Source organism: Misgurnus anguillicaudatus, chromosome 19, assembly GCF_027580225.2.
Source record: "Misgurnus anguillicaudatus chromosome 19, ASM2758022v2, whole genome shotgun sequence".
Classification (NCBI taxonomy): Eukaryota; Metazoa; Chordata; class Actinopteri; order Cypriniformes; family Cobitidae; genus Misgurnus; species Misgurnus anguillicaudatus.
Window position 1 is genome coordinate 1968672 of NC_073355.2, and position 27639 is coordinate 1996310.

At 38.0% G+C, this 27639-nt stretch overlaps 1 protein-coding gene across 1 annotated transcript; it reads left to right on the forward strand.

Annotated features, from left to right (window-relative positions):
- The first annotated feature begins 226 nt into the window (after nt 1-226).
- Nucleotides 227-27598, forward strand: LOC141350950 (serine/threonine-protein kinase/endoribonuclease IRE1-like). Its single transcript, XM_073856799.1, has 6 exons — nt 227-469; nt 9312-9432; nt 21998-22031; nt 22384-22456; nt 22681-22753; nt 27440-27598. Exons 1-6 carry the CDS (start codon nt 389-391, stop codon nt 27565-27567), a joined length of 510 nt encoding a protein of 169 aa, XP_073712900.1. The 5' UTR covers nt 227-388; the 3' UTR covers nt 27568-27598.
- Nucleotides 27599-27639: the final 41 nt, after the last annotated feature.

Sequence of the window (27639 nt, forward strand, 5' to 3'; positions counted from 1 at the left end):
CTGCAACCGACAGATCTCGCCAGTCGGTGGCAGGCTAGTTCAACTCGAACAAGCCGATCATTCGTTTTTTTTTTTTTTTTTAAATAAAAGCATAGTTTCCCAAACGCGTTAAAATGTCAACATTCTCCGAATTAGCATGCCAAAAACGACAGTGGCAAAGACCGTTTTGCGTCTCCCTTCTATTCAAACGTTAAGTTTACAGTTCACGTTTTACAGCCCCGCCTCCAGCGTGTTATGCGCATGTGCGCAGCAGGACGAGGAAGTGTAGTGAAAAGTGTCCGTCTGTTCAGCAGCACAATGAGGCACTGAATCGCAAAAAGAAACTTCCGTTAAATCACACATCTCTTCCGAGTTTCTTTCTCCTGGATCTGATTGTGTATTTGTGTGTATGATGGCTTCAGGAGTATCTAGCAGGTCTCTCGCGTGGATTATAACTGCGATCATGTTCTGGAGTCACAGCAGGTTTATGGTGAGTGCAAACATCACAGTGATCTCTGATCAGTCATACTAATCGATTTCACGTTTCGAATCAGTTTGACGTGTGGCCTTTATCTAACATGTTTATGTTATTATTGTAGTGCGGTGACCATTAAGTGTGTGTCTGTTTGTGTTGGCCTGCACGTTCAGGATTGTCACATGTTTCTTCGTATTGTAATTGCGGTGTTACATTTGATAATTGACAGATGTTTTAAAATGTTATAACTTTCTGTGTAGCGGCTGCCTGTCACATTCTTTATATAATAAACATGGAAAACAAAACAGAAAACTGTTTTCCTGATATACATGATTATTGTAATAGTAAGCTTCAAGAGGTAAACTACACGTTAATTTACAAAAACTGAACTGGAACTCCGTCCTAGTCCCAGTTCCATAATCAATGTGCTTCTGAAATTAGTAAACAAATGTATAGACATGGCTTCTGCTCTTCATCCATCTGAAAATAGTGTCACCTAACCAGACATGGTATTATCCACTGGGAAATGGAGGGTTACTTTTAAAATGTGTTCCATTACAAATTACTTAATACAAAGTATTAACTAACTTAATCCAAGAAACAAAATATAATGTAATCTGATTACTTTTGAATTCCTTAAAGTTTATACAAGGGGCAGGTTTTTTTACTCGAGGGCCACATCAGGTTTTGAAATAAAGGCGGCCGCCTAATTCGTTACATTCGTTACTATGAATGACAAATGTAGCTTTTTTTATTCCAAATCAACACTCCATTACTACTGCACTATATACTTTTATCTGCACCCTACTTTAAAAAACACTTTTCACTACTTTAATATTTTCAAGAAATAAAAATCTACACCTGTGTATATCACGACACATGTATATACAAGAAAACATCATTGTATTACAGTCTGAGTAATATATTTAACATGGTAAAATTGTGAGCCATTTTTACAGTTATCACCATAAGGAAGAGTAAACATTTGTTTTATAAGTGTAGTAACCATGTTTTTAGCAGATTAATTCTTATTTGTATTACCACAGATAATAAATAAAATACCATGGTGAGTGAGACCATAGTACATTTGTGGTTACAAAAAATAAAACATATGTTTAATGTAGTAAAAGCATGCTTATTTTTCTTAAGGGCAATAAATATATAATAATTGATAATTATTACATATCACCATGATGTTAAAAACAGAGATAAGCCGTTTTTGGTCATTAAAATGGCAATACTTCTTTGTCAATAACACATACCTGCTTCTGTCTGATGTTGGGGAAAGTGTTTTGCTGTCCATTCTGTTTTAAATACACAAAATTCAGTGTTATTTATCTATTTTGTTGTTCCTCCGGCACTCTTATTTCCAGTCGAGTTTTTCAGTGCTAGCAACATCTTTTGGACGTTGATGGCATTGTATCAAATGAGTCATTTTGGACCAAATCCTACACTGTTTATTATAACTATAAACTTCTTTGCGGCCCCTTGTTTGGCCACCTCTGGTTTATACAGACATTTAAAAAGTCTACATAATCTACAGGTACTTATTAGTTTATTTTGAAAGGCTGACTGACTGAAGCCATGATCCTTCTTAATTTGGCCTGGGACATTGGCAGTGGAAGTTCCCCCACCTAATACAGCTACTAGGGTTGTTGCGGTAACTACAATTCTGTAATACTGCACTACTGACAATCCAACTGTATGGATGACAACAAGCAACCGCAACAACTGCGATTTTCACATAATATTCATGAAAGCTTTGACCTTCTTGTTTTACACATCATACACATATAATAAAGGTTAAATATAAATTAGTGATGCTCCGATCAATGCCGATCTCCACTAATAATACGTGGCCAATCACTATTCTGAATCGGACAGCCGATCTTATTACAGCTATTTTATGTACTACGGTTTTTGATCAGTAAGTCCTTCTCGATCTAAAATCACTGTTAGTTTGAGTTGTTTATAACATGAATTTGAAAAAGCAACACTTGTCAAACATAATTATTAAACATATTCTTTATTATCATGAAAATACCTGAAAAGGTTTGAAGAACAGCAATATAAATATATCCTTCAGCCATTGCATAGAGCTCATGTCATCACAGCTGCGTGTGTATTGTTCTTCGTCTACAGCGCATTTTGAGTTTCTGCACGAGAGCGCCCCCTGGCTTTTGGATGTAGCAGCATTTCACCGTAATTCATTGAGAAACATAGCAAGCATTATCGGCCGATCGATTGGAGCATCCCTAATATAAATGCTAGGCTTAGTAGGCTATACATATTTAGTTGAATCATACACAAAGTAAAACTGAGTTGTAAGAATTAGCATTGGCCGCCTTTAAATGCAGTTTTAAAGCTTAAAGGACAAATTCTGTATTTTACACTTAAAGCCCTGTTTTCAGATTGTTTATGATGAAATAGAACGGTTTTGACTGAAATTTCGACACATGTGGCTGCCCCGAGAATTTTTCGGGTGTTTGTTGTTTCACCTCCCACCTCTATAATGGGTGTATAGGTGCACTGGAACAATCCTTCCTAAAATGCATTAAACTTTCGTTTACAAAGATGTGAAACTCAGCGAGTGGTCAGGGGTGTTCACTGATATGCTCACACAAAAATTGCTGCAAAAGATGCTTTCCAACAGCTGTTTTAACATTCGTTGTAAACTTGTGGACCTATTTTTCCAAACGCCTCATACCCGTACATTCTTCCGCTGAGCTTGAATAATAAACACTCCAGCCCAGTTGGTGGCGATAATCCGCCTTTGCCAATTGCAAGAACGCGTTCCCGTCACGGAGTAATACCGTACGTCACAGCACATCTGATACATCTCATATAAAGTCAATGGAGTTGGACAAAACTACGATAAAACCTGTTGGAAAGCATCTTTTGCAGCGATTTTTGTGTGAGCATATCAGTGAACACCCCTGACCACTCGGTGAGTTTCACGTCTTTGTAAACGAAAGTTCAATGCATCCCAGGAAGGATTGTTCCCGTGCACCCATAGAGCCATTATAGCGGTGGGAGGATACAAGAAACACCCGAAAATTCTCGGGCCAGCATCACACGTCCAAATTTCAGTCAAAACCGTTCTATTTCACCATAAACAATCTGAAAACAGGGCTTTAAGTGTAAAATACCCTACTTGTCCTTTAAAATGAATTCAATCTAACTGATCAACACAAATACAAAGCACCATAATACAACTGATTACTTAACAACATTAAAGCAGCTTTAAATAAAAACCTTTTAAAGGTTTTGTCTTTGTGAATTTACAGCATCCGTACCGGGGATGAGTGAGTGGTCGCTAATGTATAGCTCTAACATATACATGTACAAAACACTGTGCAGCATGTTTACTAACAACACAAGCAGCAGACTCCGACATAATATTAACTCAATATATTACTCTCGCTCGTGTTTAAATGACAGCAGAGAGACTCGCCCACAATCTCCACAGTAGGGCTGTGCAAAAATATCGATACAGTTAACTATCGTTTAATTTCTACTATCGATATTTTAAACCCATCAAATCCCTCTGTTTTACCTCCTCTGCAGCTGCTGTAGTTGTCACTGTCCAGTTGTCTGCCATATACAACCATTCGGCCAATGTCTCCGAAGTTAGAGGGAGTGAGAAAAAGGCAGAAAATGTAAAAACACCTGCAGCTTTCAAAGAGCTGCAGGTGTTCAGCTCTATTTTTTTTACATTTTTGCTAAAAAAAAGAAAAAGTATTGCAATGTATTGCAACACGCAACGCATTTTATTGTATCGTGATACGTATCATATTATGACCCATGTATCGTGTTACGTATCGTATCGGAAGGCCCTTGCCAATACCCAGCCCTACTCCACAGACCACCACCTCAAAGTATTCAGGACAGAAGCCGTCAAAAGTGGACAAAAGAGACAGATTTAAATACCAGGTGTAAACGTGATGTGTCTCTCTGCAAAAACACAAACGAACGCTGGTTAATAAAGGTTTACTTTCTTTTAATATAAGTGAGTTTGTATTTGTTGTTGGGTTTCATAAAAACAGTAATGAATCACAAGCATCTGTTTTAAAGTAAGGGGGAAATCCATGTTTTTATTACTGTAACAACGCATGTATATCACCACTTTCATATCATAATGGCTTATTTATTTTGTTGATAACAAATAATCTTAATATTCAATAAGGTCTAAAGCTGAAGATTAAAATAAGTTTATTAATCTGTGGCTAAATTCTCAGCACATCCCTGAAGACTTAATTCATTTTGTTAATTGATATTTTGACATTTGAAGGTGTTTTACTATTTAAAAGATGCACAAACTTTTTTATTTAAGGCTTAAAATATCTAAATCAAAAATATGATATTAGTAAAACTCTGTAGTAGTGTGTGGCTTTTGCACTTTTAAAAGTTCACTTCTACACGTGAATACCCTAATTTAGTGCCTTATTGAGCTATAATACGTGAAAACATCTAATTAAGTAAATATTTATATTTTATCCACTTAGTCGATTAAAGGCGGAGTCCACGATGTTTGAAAAAACGGTATGGAAAAGGAGACGGGCCGACTACCAAAACACACTTATAGCCAATCAAATCACATCACATGCCGGGTTGCGTATGTGTGGGGCGGGTCTATCAACAGAAGGTCCAGATTCTATTGGGGTAGGGGCGTGTTTGTTTAGGTGATTTCAAATATCAACATTGGCTTTCAAACATCATGGACTCCGCCTTTAATGGAAAATTAACCGCCCGATTCATCGATTATGAAAATAATCGTTAGTTGCAACCCTAATATATTTCTACATTTTCGACCAAGGAACACACAGGATATATGTAAGTTGTTATGGATAGCAGTTAAGCTTTTTTGAAATGATGACAAAATCTAAATTACTAAAAATAATTTCTTCAACTTAATTTAGCCTAAATAATGATTCATTCGTTTTCATACTTCATATATTAGTTAATTTATCTACTATTATATTCTTTTAAATGTCCTTTGCATTGCCGCCTTTATCGCATTTATTTTGTTCATTTGCTGTTGCACAAATACTGCCTTATTTTAATTTCATTAAGAGACTGCTGTGTTCTGTATTAACCGAGGCTCTGAGCACCAATTATCAGATTTTACATTTCCTTTGGTATGTAAGTTTGTGTTAGTTCATGTTAATGATATGAAAAGGTACAAACCCCAAAGTAAACGATGACACGAGTTATCGTCTCCAACTGAAATCTCATTTCTTGGACTACAATGAACACACGGATTGTAAGCAACAGTTTACTTCCTTAGCCTGTTGAAGTGGACACACTTTTCAAACATGGGGACACATTTGAGTCTAACAATTACAGGGGCATGTGTGTCAACAGCAACCTGGGGAAAATCTTCTGTTCAATTATTAATTCAAGACATTTTCTCAAAACGAATGAAATGAAAAGTCAAATTCTGGAGAAAAGTCAAATTGGGTTTTAGCCTCAGTCAGCACAGAACATCAGACCACATTTACACCCTCTACACCAGGGTTCCCCAAATCTTACCCTGGAGGGCCGGAGCACTACAGAGTTTAGGTCCAACCCTTATTAAACTTACCCACCTGTGATTTTCTAGTGATCATGAAGACCTTGATTAGCTTGCTCAGGTGTGTTTGATCAGGGTTGGAGCTAAACTCTGCAGTGCTCTGGCCCTCCAGGGTAAGATTTGGGGAACCCTGCTCTACACCATAGATATGTATAAAGGCTAGATGTGTTACGGCAGAGTCTCTAACGGCATCACCTGGCGGCCATCTTACCACAGGCAGCTCGCTCACTCGTAGCATTGAGTTAAATGGTGCAGGTACTTTTAAATTAGCATAACTTGCTCAATTTTCTACCGATTTTCAAATGGTTTGGTTTCTTACAAACGTTATTAATGTGGCTATAATGGATGCTTTAACATGTTTCATGAATTTTTCAGTTTTTTTAGTTTAAATATGCAGTGTCATAGGTACATCTTTGACGTTTATAACTAGAGATCGACCGATATATCTGTTTCCGATATTTTCCCCGATATTTGAGCATTTTCCGATGATCGGATATCGGGTTTGTGATATCGGATTGACCGATAAACGAGAGAATTGAGAATTGCGCGCTGGACGCATCTGAGAAGAAGAGCTCACAGCAGCAGCAGCGTGCACAGCAGATATGACGGCGGAGTGAAGCGACTTCATTAAAAGGACTTTGAGTATACTTACTTTGCATCTGAGGCATTTATAACACATCTTCTTTGTGCATTAATGTATGTTATGTTAAATAAGTTGATATATTAAAAGCAATGTATGCAGTTTGCAGTGCTGGGCAGTAGCTTCACTACAAGTAGCGAAGCTAGTAGTTTAACTACATTTTTCTGTAGCTTGGCGGTAGCTTAGCTGCTTTCTAAATCAAATAGCTTTTCAGTAGCTAAGCTCTTTTTTTGACCAAGTAGTGACGTAGCTTCCACACAAGCTACAATTTCCCAAACATTTCTGAAGTCGTCCTGAATATGAGAATAAGTGCGTCATTTGAATCGACACAGGACGTCGTTTGTTCCGTATTTTCGAGTTGTGCAGCCTTCATTCATACAAAACATTACCACTCGCATTCTGTGAAGACTCGTGCTCTACCTCTAACTGGGTTATGTCGCCAAACCAAAATAAAAACATGTAATAAATATTACAATTGAAACTATTAATAGAATGTGCTTTGGCGGGCACCTCACAGACTCTGTGCAGGCTACCTGCTGCCTGCGGGCCCACGTTGGAGACCCTTGTGTTAAGATATGTCAGGGCCAGGTGTTTTTGAATAAAGATAGCTCAAACATGCATTTTATTCTGGGAGTAGGATAAGTCCAGCAAACTGCACCAAAATGTGAAGTACCTAGGCCTACAGTATGCTTGTATTGCCTATAATTACCAAAATGATAAATTGAAACTGAATAAATAATTACATAATAAAACTGGTTAAAAATAAAAAAGTAGCTTGGATGTAGCAAGCTACTATTGATGTAGCTTAGCTTGCTACATTTCCCAGGGGGGTAGCTTCAGTGTAGTGAAGCTTCATTTAATGTGAAGTAACTGGTAGCTTAGCTTACTACATTTTCCAAGTAGCTTGCCCAGCACTGGCAGTTTGTCCAAGAATAGAGACGAACCCAAAAAATCACGTGCTGTTCACTTACCAGGGTTGAAGGCTGAAGCTTTTAACAAGATTTACCCTAAGTTATATTAAAATTTACCAGATAAACATTATTTTGCTAAAATATCTATATAAATGTCTGTGGATATTAATTAATTATTTATTACCTCCGCAAGCGGTCACAGTTTGATACAGTTAATGCGTGAGTAAATGCATAGATAACAGCGCTGTCAACAGCCATTTCATAAGCTATAACAACAAAATATTAATTATTCTGACATCAAATAACATTACCAGTTAAGAAATTCAGTGATATATAAGCCGTTTTGTTTGTTACTTTCCTGAATGAAGTATTCCAGTCAGTGATATTATTTGTAAAACCTCTTTGGTAACTACTTGTTTTCCTGCTGAAGGCTATATGTTGCTGGTCAAAACAACCATATTATTCCAAAAAAGGCACTTAATCCACCTGTTTTACTCTATAAACTATGTATAACAAGCAGCCAACTCCGCTATAGTTTTCTCTCTCTCCCGCTGCCAACCGCAGCGCGACCTTTGGATCAGTCCATTTCTGACGAAATGATAAGGGTGTTTGGAATGGTCCATGTATTAGGAATATAGTTTCTACATTATTCATTAAATTAATATTATTCTTCACTCTTTCAGACCCCTCTATTTATTACTTTGTATGCAAAGAGGGAGTGATTGTGATGATGATTATTATTATAAGGGTTTGTTCAGTTCAGTGGTGTAGTAATTATTATGTCAAAAACAGAAGTATAACAGTAAATAAAAATCGGTTCAGCATATCGGTTATCGGGCACATAAGCATCCAAATATTTGTTATTGGCATCGGTTTAAAAAAATGAGTATTGGTCGATCTCTATTTATAACAAACCAGACCGTTTGAAAATCGGTAAAAAACTTTGTAATTTAAAAGTACATGCATAATTAAAACTTATAAAAATAAGCTCAACAGGAAATCTTAATTTGGCTGTTAATGGTTTGAAGCAAAAGCAATGAGAGTTTACAACATGTTTAAAAACACAATTCATATAAAATTCTAATACAAACATGGTTAAAAATCCTAAAATCAGTCATTGAACCCATTGTGTTATATGGCAGTGAGGTATGGGGGGCATTAAAATCTCAAGACTTTTCTAAGTGGGGGAAAAAGAAAAAATTGAAACTCTGCATATTAAAATCTGTAAGAACATCCTAAAGGTGAACAGATCCACCCCAAACCACTCATGCTGAGCCAAATTAGGACAATACCCTTTAATAATCAGCATCCAGAAAAGAGCCCTGAAATTCTATAAGCACCTGAAAAGCAGTGATCCAAGCTCAAGGCCTTCAATACAACCAGCAGGACCCCAACACAAGTGCACTTTTTCAACTCAAAATACAGACAATGGATATGAAATCATAACCCGCCATTGTTTACAAATACAACACTGACCTCGCCGCACGGCAGTAACTTGCTGTGATTTTGGTACTGATGTGTGGATGATATTTTACTGGTAAAAAAAAATGTAGCGTCACTGCAGGTGTGAACAGCACATTTTTGCATTTACTGGTAAATTCATTCTTGTAAATTAATGCTAATTTACCAATATTACTGTGTGAAAGAGCTGCATCTGTAATCATGTACTAACAAGAACTCATCATGCCTTTGCTGTTTGTATTTTTGTAAAGCTGTCTTGTCTTTTTTTTTTAGGGCTTTTGTAGCAGCAGCACCGTGTCAGTTCCAGAGAGTCTGCTGTTTGTGTCCACGCTGGACGGGAACCTCCACGCAGTCAGCAAGAGATCTGGAACCATTAAATGGACCCTGAAAGAAGGTACAGAGCTAAAGGATGTTTTTTATAGGTTTGGAGCTCACAGTAGCATGCTTAGTTCAGATTAAGTTTGCATAATGCTTTAACAGCTGTAGATTGTAAAAGTGTAGAAAAGAACACCACCCATATTGTGCCATGGACTGCAGTGCCAATATATCTGTGACACTAAAGAAGAGCTCGTGATTGGCTGTTACGAGGTTTCAGCACCAGGTTGTTATTAGGGATGCAACAATACAGTTAGTCAAAACCTCAGTGTTTAATCAATGCTTTTTGTTTGGTTCGGTTATAGCCCATTAAAGTGTTTTTACATAATTCTATGCTTTAGCGTCAGGAACAGTAAGATGTTAAGAATTTTTTTATTATTGATGAAAAAATAATCTTTAGATCTCTTCTTATCACCTCTCAAATATGGGTAGGTTTCTTCAAAAACACCAAATTTTGAGCAAAAAGCTGAGATAATTCAATTATTTGTGAGGGACTTTTGATAAAGATCCCATTCCTATTCAGAGGAATCCTCACAACATACACGGAGTTCTTTCTCTTTCACGTGAGCCGTTACTTCCAGGTTGTATAAGTTGCAGAAGTGTGTCACCTGGTGGATAATAGTGGTATTGCTGAAAGCCGGAAGTACTCATCATTGGCAGGCAAGCGTTTTCCCTTAATTGACGAGTTACTGTGGGTTTACACTAGATGCAAATTTAACGATTTGCGCGAGTAGATTACATACAAAGTCAATGCAAAAACGCGATCAGACACGTCCTCACGTGGGGCAATGCGAATGACGCAATATGGGCGGCTTGTTTGTCGTGAAAACACTTGCTATTCTCCTCAAACGCGTCTTCGCCCAAGTTGAAAATATTCAACTTGAGCGAAAAATTTGCATGACATCAAATTAAATCCTGTGAGTAATCGATTGCACGCTTCACGTTTGGTGTGAACCCACAGTTAACTCATCAATGGCGGGTAAAGAGTTAATAGGCACGGGCGGACTGCGGGTCTAAAACCCAATTCCATTTTGACCCCTTCCGTACACGCTGATGGGCACCTGTTTTTTAAACAATGTTGTGCTTATTTGTGTTCACATTCTGTATGAAGACTGCTAAATGTTTGTACTTGCAGCGCGATTAGCGGGTGCGGTTTGGTTCGTGGTCTTTGTCAAACGGGTCTGGTAGGGTACGGATTTAAATTAACGCTGCTGTTGGATTATGGGTTGGGTGTTTTTACTGTGGGGCGTGGCTTATTAAAGGGCCATTTCACCGATAGGAACATTAATCTTTATGGAAAGTGAGTCATATTTGTAGTCAAAATGTAACATAAATGTAGAATTTTGTGCCTATTTGACAGAGAAAAGACAAAATGTGACTTTAGAGCACATTTGTATGAAAAACTACAACTGCCACTATGCACCACAATGCACAGCTCTGCAAGCCACTCCCATTACTCGGAACACGGCTCAGACATGCTATTATGTACATAAATGCCACGTTAGTAAAACAAAGAAAATAGCCACCACCACTGTGTCTGACAGACACCAATCATGACTTACTTTTAAACGTGATGTTACATTGTGGTACACACAATAACACTCTGGCCTGGTGTGTAGCAAAGTCTTATTTAAACAGTAACGTGCGGTTTCAGATCCGCAGTACAAATGTCTTTTCAAGTACTTAAAAAAGGGTATGCATTTTAAATGTTTATTTAGTTTTACCAATTTTCTTTTTCTCTCTTGTTTACTGTAATTACATTTGTGTTATTATCGGCCTCACTGCTCTCACAATATAGACATATAAAACACCGCTCAGATATGCTATTGTGTACATAACTGCCACGTTAGTATAACAAAGAAAATATAAACACTCACTTTAGTCAGACGTCCGTTTATCCCTGCATCCTCCACACAAACACGTCCCCTGCATAATATCTCCACAGACGCGCTGCCTCAGCATTTGGAGCTTTTGCTCGTAAACCGAAACACGTCTTTGAAATAAGCACGCGACCAGAAACATTCACAAAACAAACATTCATATCCTTATCTGATCCAGAAATGTTAAACCGAAAGCAAACGGCGCGAGTCCGTCCAAGCTTATATACTCCGCAGCGCGTCTGCTCGTAAACCGAAACATGTCCGTGAAATAAACATTCCAAACGCGTGCAAAGTTCCTCTCTTGTCTAGAAACCTTCACCAAACGAACGTCCATATCCTTATCTGATGCAGAAATGTTATAAAGAAGCCACACAGCGAGAGAACAGGCAAGCTTCTCTACGCAGCAGAGGCCGATGGTTGCTGCGTCTTCACCGGGCTCCTCTACCCAGCCGAAGCCCAGGATCCGGCTTCTCCTCGGGCTTCTGTTCCTACATCTGCCTCAGCTCTTTGCAGTATTGTGGCTCATAAAGGTGCAATGAACAGCGGATTAGAGCATCACGCTTGTGAAATCACCCTCTTCCATGTTATATTGATTAACTTCCACTGTTATTGTAACATGAATTCTGGCTCGCTCCATAACTTCTGTTTAGCTTAGCTTAGCATAAAGATGGCGGCTGATCGTTTTTTCCCGTCTGTGTTCGTATATTTTCGTAAGTCCCACCCACTGATCTGTAATTGGTCTGAAGCGTGAGTGCGTCCCACCCATAGCCCCCACCTTGGAAAAATGAGGAATGAGTGTCTGTAGTCTTTCACACTCAATAGAGATACAGGATTTCCTTCTTTCAATGACGCAAAATTACGATTTTTACATCATTGAAAGAAGGAAGTGCCTCACTGAAATCAGTATTTCTCCCCTCTCAGGAGAAACTGAGGGAATGGTGCACGACCATTCAAAAACATGACTGGGGTTCTAACGGTACAAAGCTTAATGCAAATGGGTGAAGTTTCCCTTTAAGCAGGAACCTTGCTGGACTGTGAGTGACTGTTAACAGTGGGATGCAACAGGCCAGAGACAGGGATTTCTCAAGTCGTTTGGAAAATAAATCCTACAAATGTCTACTTTGTATCATAAGAGAATATTAGAACATTTTATATGTAATTATGGTTTGTAGTTTTTTGCAAGTAACTTAAAATGTGTGACAAAGAAACTACAGACTCTCCAGAAAAAAGGGCAATATTCACATAATAACATGGAAACTCAAACATTATAACAATCAATTAAATTCTGCCATTTTAAATAAATCACTCCAGATAAAAAGTTAGGACATGTTAAACATTTCCCTGAATGTTAAAATGCCTAAATGCACATATGATGGCTGGATTGCTTTTACATTACAATGAAATCCGATCACAAAGCTTCCTCGACTACTTCTATATCAGGACACACAGATTGGATCAGAGCATTCTGATCACATAATTTCCCTTCAGGCAGCTAGCTTGGCCATATATGCATTGTCAGCTCTAGACAAAGGGTGAGCCTGCACCTACACCAGATTGGTCCACCAGAACCCCTCTCGTCAGGTAAAAAAACTGCGTCATAGGTATTTCCATTTGCGACAGTCAATGGGTTTCTGTAAAAAATGTTTAATTAATTAATAACAGGGCTCAACGCGAATTATTTTTTATATGTTCCCAGTCAGGCCAGTGGTTCAGGTTTTCACTTGCCCTGGCAAAATTTTCACTGGCCCCAATAAAAAACGTCAGTGTCACATACTTAAAAGAAATAATTCAAAAGTCAAATATAATTGTATACATATACAACAGACATGTTCCAACAAAAAAAGTCTCCCAACTTTTTTGCTTTACCTGTAAACTGACAGCAAACTGTGCAAAATATTGCATTGTTTCTTTCGTCGTGTTTTACCCAAGTAAATGTCTGCTTCAAAGATGTTAAATAATAAACATTGATGAAAATATATTTTAGTGACTGAGGGTGAAGCACTGGCCCTATCGGGCAAGTGACAATACTTTTTACTGGCCCGAATGTCTCTCATGCTTGCCCCGGGCCACCGGGCAGTCCTTTATGTTGAGTCCTGAATAATCTAGTGTGTGTTCATTTTTCTGTCATAGTTTCTTCAAAATTAAGTTTAATTTGAGTGTTTTTAATAAAAATATTTACATTTTTACCATGACGTATACGCCCGCTCCCAGTTAATCGAGTACTCATTTTTCAGACCTATGGATTAATCGAAATGAAAAAATTACATATATGCACATCCCTACTATATACAACTTAATATAGAACTCAAACTATAACCAGAGGTTCAAATTGGCGCCGTCCAACCTGAAATAGCAAATCATGTGACTATATTACAACTTAGTTATAATAGAGATAATGATCAGGGGTCTTGACTTATCACCTGATAGCCCACATATAGTAATGTAATTGCTGGACATCTTAGTTAGTGGTATAGACGATTAGCATGAATTTATACCCTGGTCGTAGATTTATGGTGACAACGGATATTTCGTAATACTTTATAGTAATTTAGAAGAGTTAATAAAACAGAGCAGATTAGAATGAATACAAACGCAACAATTTATTTGCCAGGTAGGAAAAACATAATTCAGAAGCCAATTCACATAACATAACATAACAAAATCCAAAAACTCATAGGAATTTGGAACTGATTGGTGGTTGTAAACTCAGGGCATCAACACTGAAGCATTCTTCAAAGCATCTTTGATATTGAGGAGTGCATTTCCACTGTACATTCTTCTTTTTAAGCTTATGCAACGGGGGCCGTATATTCTGAAAAAACAAGGAATGAACTGGTGATACCACCCAGCAAGACCCAAAACCCTTTGTACCTCGTTTACATTTTGTAGGTGTTGCAAACTTGCTAACAGCACCCACTTCTGTGGTCTCCATTCTAATTCCTCCCTCTGCAGTGTCATGTCCCAGAAAGGAGAGTGATTTCTTGAGAAAAGTGCATTTCTGTAAGTTGAGGGTCAAACCTGCAAATTCAAGCTTGCTGAACACATTTTTAAGGTCTTGTGAACAAATGATAAACAAAGGAATTCAAATCACCCTCTGTTAGTGATGAAAGCTGTCTTCTGGATGCTGCAGTAATCCACTCCGACTTGCCAATATCCACTATGCAAATCCAAAGTGCTGAAGAGGGCCGTTCCATACATAGACTCAAGATTATCTTTGATCTGTGGCATGAGGAATCCATCCAGGGGAGTTTTAGCATTCAAAGCTCTAAAATCCACACAGAAACTCATGCTACCATCCTTCTTAAGAACTTATACCACAGGAGCAGCCAATGGCGAGGTAGGGCTGCAGGATTCATGCTAAAATGGGAATTGAGATCCCGATTCTCTCACCCGATTCTCTTTTGTTTACAAAAACATTTATTATGCACTTAAAATGTGCTACAGGACTTTCAGTTATAATAACGTCTCTTTTAAACGTCTCTTTTCCTTATTTTAGACCCCTTTAAATTTAGAGTAATTTAAAATATATTAGCTGTTAAATATCTCCTGTGCTTTTAGTACTATCGATCTGGCCAACCTAAAAACTTAAAAAAAAAAAAACTATACCTTTAAAAGACTAAAAATTTTGAGGCGTCAGAGAGAAACGCAGACATGTTACAATGTTCCCCTCATGCTAAAAACCCTTTCTAATGGGGAACTTGTGGCGGTGACACAGAGTCCGTTTCTCAATCTGAAGGCTGCAGCCTCTGGAGGTCGCATTTCTAAGCTACACACGTCATCAAGATTGTCTAATTACAGAAAATTAACCATTAACGTTATAAAGTTGACTAATATTTTTAGTTAATCATAAATTGTTGTAGTATGTTTATGACGAATGTAATGCTCCGTTAACTCGAATGAACCAGGCTTGATGACGTATGCAGCCTGCATATGCGACCTCCAGAGGCTGCAGCCTTCCGATTTAGAAACGTCCGGAGGTAAATAATTTCCTTGCCTTCTTTCGGAACCAATGTTGTTGCATCGTCACTTTCTCCATCGCCACCAGGATTTTCCACTCGTTTATCCTCTCTTTTTTTGTGAAAATTGCCGCTCCAATTCCACCAAGTAAACGACTTTGTTTAGGTCTGCCGCCTTGTTATACGTCACACCGCAAATGAGATGAGAGAGGAGAGAAACGATGGGGTCTGATTGGTGAATGAATAGGGTTTGGTTTTACCCTGTATGAGTGTGTTAGCAAGTTTGACTGATATTATAGCATCTTGGATTGTAATGTAAATGCTGAACACGTGAACGCAGCATCTGAATACAGGGAAATACTGTATATGCAAGTGAATCACCGTCATTTAAAATGAAGATCGCATTTATGTATGAATCGAGATCGTGATTCTTTTTTGATTAATCCTGCAGCCCTATGGCGAGGTAGATGATCGTATTAACCCTCTTTTAAGCATAGATGCTACTTCATCATCAATGAATTGTTGTTTACTTTGTACTGGGTAAACCTGTTTTTCTAACAAGAACTGGATCGCTGGTAAGAATCTGATGGTTGATAACTCCTGTGTGGCCTAGTTTATCAGTCAGGTTTTGATCTTTCATGATAAACATGGTTAAAGAATAATCATGCCCATGTTATGTGCAATGCCAAGTAACTGAACCTCACCATCAGCAAATACAAGAGTCTGCCCATGGCTCGACTGCCAGGTTTCATCTGAAGATTTTAACTACTTCCACAATGATTCCTGCATCAAGGCACAAGCACTGCTGACTATTTATTGTTACCATCGAGGTTAGTGGGCCAAGTTGTTTCTCCCCTCTTACTTTTGGAAAAGGATGGAATTCTGTTTCACCCATGTTTGGGTCTATTTCTTGCCATATCACGTTCCACCAATGTGCCCATTTTCACTAATTCATTCAGATATGTCACAGTTCCTCTGTAGATACTAGCAATCCTGGGATAACAATTTTGTAAGGTAGCTTGCAGTTTCAACCTTTAACATAATGCTTTGTACTGGAAGGCAAAAGTCTGTATGCTTTCATCTACTCTCTGTTTCTGTTCACAAATTCATCTCTCTGCTTTAACTTCATTATCTTCAGAGAGAAAGGGATGCAAAAAAGCCCTAAGAGCTATCCACCAGTCCTTTGCAGTGTGAGTTAAAACTGATGGAAGGAATGATAAAATCTCATTGTCACTCATGGACCACACAGCTAGATATTCCTTACACTTCTCCAAACAATCGATAGGGTTGAGATATTTTTAACCTGGGAATTTCCAGTTTTCTGGAACAGAAATGTGGGCCAGTTCCAATGAAGTCTTCAAGCCTTTAGCTGATACTCGTGGGTTCCTCTTAACTTCATTGAGTATTTGTGAGTTGTGCCTTAGGAGTCATCTTGGCTGTGTGTTCACTTTCAGGAAGGGTAGCTAATAGGGCTGTGACGGTCAAGGATTTTTTCTTACCGCGGTAAAGAAGCAACAAATCACATGGTTATGCGGTTAACCGCCCAACCACACCTCCCCAGAAAGCATCGGAAAGCAGTCTTTATTATTAAAACAACAAATTATATTAGCAATAACAACATGAAATAATATGTATTTATGTATTCTAACTTTTGTTTTTATACCTTTTGGATATAATAAGAATTACAGCCCTGCTGAAAAAAACAGCATACCAGCAAGTCCAGCATATGTTGTGTTTTGGTGCTGGTTTGCTAGTGAACACCAGCTAAACCAGCATCAAACCAGCATCAGCACCAGCATTAGCACCAGCTAAACCAGCACCAAACCAGCATTAGCACCAGCTAAACCAGCATTAGCACCAGCATCCTATGCTGGTCATACCAGCATATGTTGTGTTTTGGTGCTGGTATGCTGGTGACCACCAGCTAAACCAGCATAGACCAGCATAATTCCTATGCTGGTCCATGCTGGTTTGATGCTGTTTTTTTCAGCAGGGAGGACATTGTTTTCATAGTTTATAAGCCATTTTTGTACAATATATTTCATAGAATAACAACCTGGAAAAGCTGTAAAAAGAACATGCCAAGCTTAATATTGTGAATTGTGCATTGTCTTCTCTTTCGCTTCTGTTGTGAAGAGCATGCGTGAGACTAAAGTCGCGTGACTGCAGTGACGCGGATGACGTACGACGCGGCTGACGTGTTATCTGGTGCGCCCCACCGTTTTTTTTTGTTGTTGTTGTTTTTTTGCTATTCGTTTAAAGTCTGAAGGAGATGCACGCTGTAAGTTTGAAAAAATTTTTTGCAAAACATGTCTGAGGATAACACGTCATCCGCGTCACTGCAGTCTCTAACTCCAACCCTAATCAAACACACCTGAAACACATTAATTAGCTGCTTTAGATGTGTTTGATTAGGATTGAAGCTAAACTCTGCAGAGACACCGGCCCTCCAGGACCAGGATTGGTGAACCCTGCATTAAAGCAATTAGTCTATGGGTTAGGGTTGTGCCGATAGACGATAGTATCGTGTATCGACGATCTTCAGACATATCGCCAATGGCAGGCTTTCATGGCGATAGTCATGACGATAGTTGGCGAATGGTTATTATTATTATTATCATCATAGTTTTATATTAACACCCACAATGCATGCTTTTCCTCACATGAGGGTTTGTGGGCTTCACTTTACGTGGAGAGCTTGTAAAGAGAGAATTCCTTCTTGCACGTACCTGCACTTAATGCCCGCGTCTTGGTCTCCTTCTACCACTAATCCAGCGCGCCGCGTCATGAGCAGCTGCGCTTCTCTCTGTCTCACATGCACTCGCTCTCGCGTCTGTCCGAAGTCTAAACATAAACTAAAGTAGTAATCCTTATGTCTTTGTTCAGTTTAATGCGTTTCATGCGAGCTGAGGCAAACTTTACTTTTTGTTTAAAATATGACCCGCTGCATGGCGCCTCTCTCACTCTCGCGTACGTGCAGAGAGCTGCGCTCTGTCCGAAGTCTGATCACTAATCCTGTTTATGATATGCATTTCAATGAGTTGTAGCAACACGTCCCTCGTGTTTAATATATGATTGTGTTTAAAATATGATCGCATTCTGCTGGACCGATGTGTTTAAAAAGGCACCTCATGAGAGCACCACTGCTTGACACGTGTAGTCTTCTGCAACAGCACTAAACCAATGCATTGAATTGTTTGTATGTGCGCGCACGTGTGTGTGCATGCGCAGATGCATATTTTTACAGTTATTAAGTAATCATGATAGGGTTTTAATGACGCGCTCGCATTAATGGCATCAGGTTTAAGAAGGTTGCGGTCATGACGGTGTTGCTCTTGGTTTTATTGTCCACCCATCAAGTGACTTGTTATAATGAGTAAAAAATTTAGTGTATCGCCGATCTCACAGGCTGACCATAGGACGATCTGAAAATAGGGCATATCGCCCAACACTACTGGTTCACTTACCTTTTTCTCCCGCACTGTGAATGTTTAATGGGTGTTTTCAAAAAAGACACAAGAAACTAGAATTATTTGTGTGTTGTCAGCTTATACTCATTGTGTTTGTCTATTGTTGTGACCTAAATGAGGATCAAATCACATTTTATGGCAAGTCACTGTAGAAAACCAGTTTATTCCTTAGGGTTCACATACTTGCCACTGTATATTACACTTAGTAAAAATTAGCATAATATGTGCCCTTTAAAGATTGAAGACTAGGCATTTGCACATTGTTTGATAAACCATTAGTCATATCTGTTTACCTGGAAAAAAATGCATTCTTGGCTAGATGTGACACTGTTGTTTTTCCCAACCTGCTGCTGGATTTGACAGCAGATTGTAAGTGTAGTCTTCTCTGTAATTATTAACCCAGCAACTTATAAAAAGCACGCTGCCAAGGTCAGGCATGTCAGGTTACCTCATATCCAGTTAAGCTGTTTCTCCAAACAGAAATGCATGATGGAAGATTCCGTTTAATGCATGTTAAAGTGCCAGTCAGGTCCAATTTCTAAGCTTCCTTATATTGTTAAGGAGTCCCCAACAACAGGTTTAAGGACAAAAACACTGTCATCATTACCCCATTTCTCAGAGATCCCCAAACGATTCATGTGAAGCAGTTCAACGACTCAATCTGCCTAAACCCCACCTTTCAGTAGCGTACTCTGCTCTGATTGGTTAACTGACACACAATTCAACAATAGTGCAACATGTATTGACCTAGTTCTACCATGATTTACTCAGAAGACATTAGTGACATCAATACACATCATTTATCATTAAGCCAAGCCATAAAAACAACAGAAGCTAAACTTAATAGTTTTCTTTTCTCCCGGGCAAGACAGTAGGCGAAGATAATTATGAAAAGTGTTCGTATCTACGTAGATAGAGACAGGCAGGAGATTCAAACTATATGACGAATAATTTCAGTGATTCAGAGTCGACTCTCTACTTTAGAAGCCAATAACTTTATTAAATGTGCACTTTTTGGTTTAACTACTTTGCACATTGTTTACATTGATGGACAGCTACATGACACACTGCAATACAGGTCATTTTTGATTTTGGCACTTTAAAATGAATGCATGTTTAAAAAAAATCCTGCAGTTCTGTTGTGTTTAAAATGCATTGATTTTTGGCAGATGGCACAGTGGCCACCCACCTACCTTATTTCTCAATATTCACATGGGCACAGCGGGATGCGTTTCATCCACCTGCTGTATTTTTCAGAAACCTGATGCACAGGTTAAGCAGGTCATGCATTCTGGAGCTAAAGGACTGCCGTGTACGTTACAGCCGTTGCACTACACACCCACAGCAGCCTGTGCAGTACAGTCTGACCTGGCATGCTACTGTCTCTTGTGTTATCAGTGTAGTCAAGTGCTATAGAAACAATTCTTTCATTCTGATTTACTGAAGGTTGTCACTGTAGTGCAGACTTAAAAAAAATTGAATTAAAATAGTATTTTTTAAACTAGAAACTCCTTGAATATACAAGCCTGGAATTCTTCTTTTAAATTACTTCCTGTAAAGTATCTATGATATACCACAATTTTTATGACTTTAAAGGGTCATGGAACACCGCTGTTTCAGCTCCAGTCTACCTCATTATCATCTTGATGAATGCAACTTAAATGGGCTTGCTTTGTGCCCTGGCACACTGTCATGATGAAATAAAAAAGGGCCTTGCCCAAATTGTTTCAATTTACACATCAGTGTTGTTTCTAAAGATTATATTCCAATACTGTATAAAAAAATACCCCAGGATGTGTGAAATAATGTATGTGGTGAAACTGCATAATGTTTAATACAATTTGAACTTCCTGTACTGTTTTGGCACTAGGGGGCAGAGTAAATAATCTACGTGTTTAGACCAAGGCTTTGAACCGGAACGAAAACCAGAAACTTTTGATGTTTTGCAAGGAACAGAAACGAAAACAGAAACTTAAAAAATATATATATGTTCCGGAACAGAATCGTTTATTTAAAATAATGGTAACCAGTTAATACCGATATTTCTGTGCAATACTTGATGAAGTTCACTTCCGGTTGTCGTTGAAATGAGAAGCTTGCCACCAGCAAGTAGCCTACTCAAGCCCAAGTCTCTAATGCTCAGTCATAAGAGTTAAATATGGTAGGCTAACAAGTATCTCAAGATCTTTGTTTTTTTAATACTAATTAGTAGTACATACATACATTTGGCAAATAAAGCACTGAAAAACAATGTAATTTTCATGTTATGTGGAGCGACTCTTTATGCTGCATGTTCATTCCCGAAGCACCGTTTGGAATTCGTCCTCCTCGTGTGTGTGTGCACGTGTTTAAGTGCACTCAAAAGTGCATACACGGAGAGACGCGTTTCAAAAATCAAGAGAATAATCTTTCTGTTCTTGACAGAACACACATACAAACAAAATGATCTCGAAATACCACAGTATTCTTTTTCTAATAAAAACATGATTTGTTTAAATTGTTTGCCAATAAACGACTTCGCAGAATTTGTCCTTGTCTTATTTCATGCATAATGCTGAAACAAATGTAGGCATGTCAGAATTACAGCTATGCTGCTTACATAATGTAGCCTTTTTGATAACAATATAGAGACTTAAGGAAAATTATGTAGACTAATAATTTAAGTTTAATGTCCTAATGATCAGCCTACTCATTTGTATGTCCCACAGCTGACATGGAACGTTATTAACCGGTTCGGGAACTTTCTTTTTTGTTCCAACCGGTTCAGGAACGTCAATTTTAGGGTTGAACCAAAAACTGGAAACATAAAATACTGTTTCTGTTCGGAATGAACCAAATGGGAAAAAATCTGGTTCAAAGCCCTGATTTAGACTCTGAGAGCTGGTGTGTATGTGTGCACTAAATCATGCTAAAATGTAGATAACACGACAGGATGCACCTCATGAATGGCTAAAGTTTGGAAAACTGTAAGCAAAGGGTACAAGGGTGTGTTTGTTCTGTAAGGATGGCTAAAAGCTTTTGATTGCTAATCTATGTAAATAACACGTTTGAAAGGGCCTATATGTTGGGATAAAGAAAATCATTGTAGTTAAGCCTTTTTCATACTTTTCTTGTGTAAAATTGCTTATACTAAAACTATTCTTATTCAATTATTTTAGTTACCTTTGCTAGTTAATAGGCTCAGTTATCATGTGCTGCGTCTTTGTTTAGTTAACCCTTCTTTTAACCTGTGATTAGTGTTTCTTACACATAATTAAAACATCTTCTCTTCCATCCAGATCCTGTTCTACAAGTCCCAACGCATGTTTCAGAGTAAGTCTGTCTGTTTATATTTCAGCATTTGGGAGGAAAGTTAAAACGGGAACTTTGCAAGAAGTTGGGCATGCCCGGTTCTTCCTGTTCTCACTATCAATTCTCTTAACCTGCTGATTAAATGTGAGATGCAGATGCACTGAAACATTAAGGGATAATTAAATCTGTTATCATGTTAATAACTGTACAAGCTGATTTTGTACTTTTCAAAGGAAAAAGTAAATAATACTCATTCATTTGTTTTACATTATATGATGATAAATATATAACAAAAGCTTTATTTTTATTTAGTCCTTTAACATTTCAAACAGCCGAAACACAGTGTTTAAGTGTTTTGTGTATGTTTTGACAGGCCTGCTTTCCTCCCAGACCCCAATGATGGCAGTCTCTACTCTCTCGGAGGGAAAAATAATGAAGGACTGACGGTAAGGGAAACTGTGGTCATTTTTACTTCTCTTTTTTCTCCAGAAGCTGAACAGAGCTGTGATTTATTTAGTTATGATGAATTTTAATAGAAGTGATAGCTGACCTCACTTAACTTAGAACTATAAGGATGATCCATAGAAGTACCCAGACTAAATGACTAAACTGCTTTCTCACAGCATATAAATATGATAAGAGAATAAACATATTTTTGTTGTTGTTACAGAAACTGCCGTTTACCATACCGGAGCTGGTGCAGGCATCTCCGTGTCGCAGTTCTGATGGTATCTTATACATGGGTAGGAAACGCAATTACTTGACTGGAAATCGTCTAGAAATGACTAAAGACAGGTGTGTTTTAACTTTATTCAGACATTTAATAATCTGGAAATCCAACCAGAACACCCTGTAGGTCATAACACACCAAACCGACGGTCGCCCAATGTCAGGATGTTTTCGATATCTGTCTGCCTAGTTTTGGTAGTGTGTTTCACATTGTTGGCACTAGTTTAAATCTGTTGATTGGCTTTTTGTCCATTTGAGAATGCTAACTAGAGATTGACCGATATTTCTGTTTCCCAATAACCCCCCTTTACTTTAAGTTATATTAACATTTACTAGATTAACATTATTTTGCGACGTAATATGATGACCAAACTTACGTTGTGGCGACGAACCGAGTTACGTAACTTCGCAACGTAATCTGCCTGTCGTGGGTGCGTCGTGACAACGTAGTGGATAAAAAGTTTTATTTTGATAACCAGTTAGTAATTTAAGTATTTTATTTAAAATTCTTTGGGCGGACATCTGCAGTACAACTAATACAACTTGTCCTTATTTGCCTATAACTAAAAGACTTACCATAACATATGAAAGACTCAGAGTGAGTCTCAACATGAACTCTTAAGCAACTGAAATAAGTTGTTGTGAAATTGAAATGGGTCTCAGTTCAGAGAAACAACACCGGTCCTGTCAGACGGCCTTCTGCTAAAAAAGCTGAAGTCGCGCGCTCTGATTGAGTTCAGCTGAGGCGGGAGGCATGCCCTGTTTTTTGTTTCCCATGTACTGTAAAGAGCAGCTCACGTGGTGTATTTAATCTATTTTGACTTATTTAAGGGAAACTTTGAGACTGAAAAGTTTTAGCAAGCTAACCGAAAAAGAAAAGGAAATTTAATGTTTATATAATTGTAATGGTAATGAAATTACGTTGCCAGCTGGTAAGTCATGAAATTATCAAAATTGACCAAAAAAATACGTAACTAGTACGTCGTGTGTTAGCTGGGCTCTGTGAATATTAATTAAATATTTATCACCTTCACAAGCTATTGCAGTTTGATACAGTTCATGCATGATTAAATGCATAGATAAACAGCACTTTGTCAAAAGCCGTTTGATAAACTATCCGCCTGTTTCTTGACGTAAATGTGGACGCCGGCATCTTTGAGCTTTTCGGTTTATGACTTCCGGTGAGCCACTAAAGCTAATGGTAGTCTATTGCGAAGGACACAAGTGTGCCATTTTGACTGACTGTTTAATGTTTATTATGAAATCCAGGAAGACCGACATAATTTGTGCAGTTAGGGGTTGACATAATAGCTAATACAAACGCAGTAAATCTCTACAAAACATTTGTTTAACCATAATCCATGAACAAGAGCTTTTGTATACGGCGCACATGCACTCATGATCTGTATCCACACATCCATCCAGTAAAACCTTTCATATAAACTGCCAGTAAAGAATAAATACAATAATTGTTTAAAACCAAGTAATATTATGCTGATAAAAATATGCTGATTGATTTATTCTGCTACTATATATTTTTACAAAATTGCGATTACAGTACAGAACATATACAACGTAATCTGCTTAGTTAATGTTTATAATAGCTCATAATGTGTTGTGTATGTTTTAAATGAAAAAGCAAATACTTTAAAAAGTAAGCAAATAATTTCATAAGCTCATGTCTCCACCTAGTGCGTAAGAAGCGATGTAATAATATTTTTTTATAAAACGAAAACAATACTTAATACATGTGGTAGTTTAATATGTTTATTATAGTTTGTTCAAATAACTTACAATGTGTTGAATGATACTGCTGACTGTCGGACTGCGTAAAGCTTGACATGTCTCCGTAAACAAGTCCATTAAAAATAAAAAAAACTGTTTTTCATGAGAATTTCATGAAAAGAGCACCTGTCCAACTGTTAAGCGTGGGGGGGGATCATCATGCTTTGGGGTTTTATTGCAGCCGATGGCACGGGGAACATTTCACAGGTAGAGAGAAGAATGGATTCAATTGAATTCTAACATCTTTAAAAAAGCTGAAGTTAAAAAAATGATGGCTTCTAGAAATGGATAATGATCCTAAACACAACTCAAAATCCATCCACGATGATCTCCCTCAAGATGCACAAGTTTTTGCAGGTTTTGCCATGTCCCTTACAGTCTTCTGACCTAAACATCTTTAAAAAATGTCAAAAGACTTCAAAAGAGCAGTGCATGCAAGACGGCCGAGGAATCTCACAGAACTGGAAGACTTTTTAAGGAAAATTGGTGAAAATCCCTCAAACAAGAATTAAAACATTATTGGTTGGCTACGAAAAGCATTTACAAGCTGTGATACTTGCCAAAGGGGGTGCTAATAGATGCTTACTATGCAGGGTGCCCAAACTTTTGCTGTTGGCTCTTTTCTTATCAAATGTAAAGGATAAAAATAATAATTTGGTTTAAAATATGAAGGGAACATGTCATCTGTAACTCTATGCCTTTTGGAGATCATTTCATCTTCCACTTGCTAAACTGTTTACATTAACATACATTTTGACCAGGGATGCCCACACTTTAGCATGCCACTGTATAATTAAAATCAATTATTCAAGTTTCAATTATATTTTTTCTATTTGACACTTCTGTTCACTTGTTTAATTCTATTCTTTAGTTTAATTATAGAGCGTAATGGAGCAGGATTGTGTTCCTCTGTATAACAACTATGATTTTTTTCTCATCTCTGTGGGTTTCTGTCAACAGGGTGGCACATGTTTGAGGAAGTGGCGGGTTACTCATGCCCCCTGTGGGTGGGCATTGTGGGTTTGATTCCTAATCTCAGCACTGAACCACTCCCAGTTCATATTATTGGTGTCATCATGAAACACAGTTACTGTAATGACACACAGCCCACTCAAAGAAGGTTAACAGAAGAAGGTTCAGGGTTTGAATGTTCCTGAAAAACATTATGGAGTTTTAAAATTTAAAAACTTTCCAGACTAAAAAAGTGCAGGAAAACAAAAAAACTGAACGTTTTGGAAAAGTCATGAAATGTGTCCAAAGAATACATGTAAAATATAATATAATGTTAATTTTAATTAGGCAATCTCGTGATTAGACTCGAGGGAATGCTCACTCAGGGCTTGAAAAATTGTGCCTTCCAGTTGGGCTAGCAAAATGCATCTCCGCCCTGTCCATTGGGTTATCTTGACCTATAGGAAGAACTAGATATATTTAAATGCTTTCCATTCTTTCACAGATTTGGCTGGGTAATTATGGTGTATGTAATCCATGCATTATCTTTCGCAAGTCGTGTTTACTTTGTCATTTCTATCCTCTCAGTAAAAAATGTTATCTCCCGCATCAAGCTTAAAAGTGATACAAGTTAAATTGCATGTGCAGTGAAGATAATTGCAAAAAAGGCAACATTATGTGACTCCTTGCAAAACTCTGATCAGAAAAATTATCCAATCTGTAGCTGAAAAACATTGTATGATCCAAACTGTAAGTTTTGTGACCCATTGAACCCCTATTGAAATTGGTGAGTGTATCCAGTGTGGAGATGAGCAGGAACAGTTGCCTTGCATGGAAAATCCAGTTTTTTTGTTTGTTTAAAAACAACAACTTCAAGAATAGCAGAGATTTCCATGCAAGGCTAGGCTAATTGTTATTCCAAATCCAGATGGACTGCATGTTATATATGGTACTTTATGCAATATAAAAAGTATTAAAGAATGTGGGGAACCAAACTTATGAAAAGTATTTTCAAATTTAAGCATTTTCTTTATAAAATATTAGGGATGTGCACGAATAATCGATTGCTCGAGTACTCGAATCTGGCATTGATGATCGATCACGAAAAATGTGATTGTGTGGGTTAATTTATTTTTGTGGTTATGGCGGCATTTTGGATATCTGGTTAGCGGTACAGCGCCTGTGGCAGTAAAGAATGGGTGCGTGTTTGACGTTGGTGTAAGCTGCGCAGACCAGCGTATGACCTCAGTACCATGCATGATTCAATAGCAAACAGTTAAGTCCATTTTCTATGTGCACTCGCGCCACCGCAACCCTGCCGGTCCATCAAACGCTGTGAAGCCGAACACACCTCACCTCACTGAGGCACTGTGCTTTTAAAAGGATGCAGTCTTTTACGGATTCACCTCGGTAAGACAAAAATGTAGTCAGTCAGATGCAAAATGTACAGCGCCGTCACAAGTTCCCTCATATCATCTCATATTTAAACATCAAATGTCAAGAGCGACCAGAATGCCATACATAACATGTCCTCTTTTACCTGTTCTTAGTCAAGATGTTAACACGACACAGCTAATTGCTAAAATGATAGCAAAGACTTAAAGCTGCTTAATGTTATGAAGTTTGTGCTTTGACTGGACGTGTTTTAAAGCGCACTGCTGTGGTGCACATCCACAATGGAAGGTAAACTTTCTCTCCAGTACATAACTTAGTTTAAGTCTTGCATTTTGTGCAGATATATGCATAATGACTTAATCCCATTATGTTAATCCTGCTAGATAAGATTTAGCAACTTTGAAGACACGAACGTAATAGTTTTTCAGCACACCATGTTGTCCCACGGAAAATGTATAATGAGATGAGAACACTGTTTTCCAAATATTATGTTGCATGCAATTCCTTGTATTCTGTGATGTCTATCACTGTATTTAGGTATGAAGCTGTCATGTCGTGTGTGTTTATAGGTAGGAAACAAGATGTCTGGTATGTGGTGGATCTGCTGACTGGAGAAAAGCAGCAAACTCTGACCTCCTCCTATGCTGAGATGCTTTGCCCATCATCCACTTTGCTCTACCTGGGCCGTACAGAGTAAGACTAAGACTTCGTTCTGATCCTTTATCTGTTAACCAAAAATCTAATATCTTGGTATGGTTACTGTTGTTAT

Coding starts and splice junctions, on each gene's coding strand:
- LOC141350950 (XM_073856799.1), top strand. CDS start 389: ATGATGGCTTCAGGAGTATCTAGCAGGTCTCTCGCGTGGATTATAACT. Junction 22,032..22,383: donor GTCCCAACGCATGTTTCAGA/GTAAGTCTGTCT, acceptor ATGTTTTGACAG/GCCTGCTTTCCTCCCAGACC. Junction 22,457..22,680: donor AAAATAATGAAGGACTGACG/GTAAGGGAAACT, acceptor TTGTTGTTACAG/AAACTGCCGTTTACCATACC.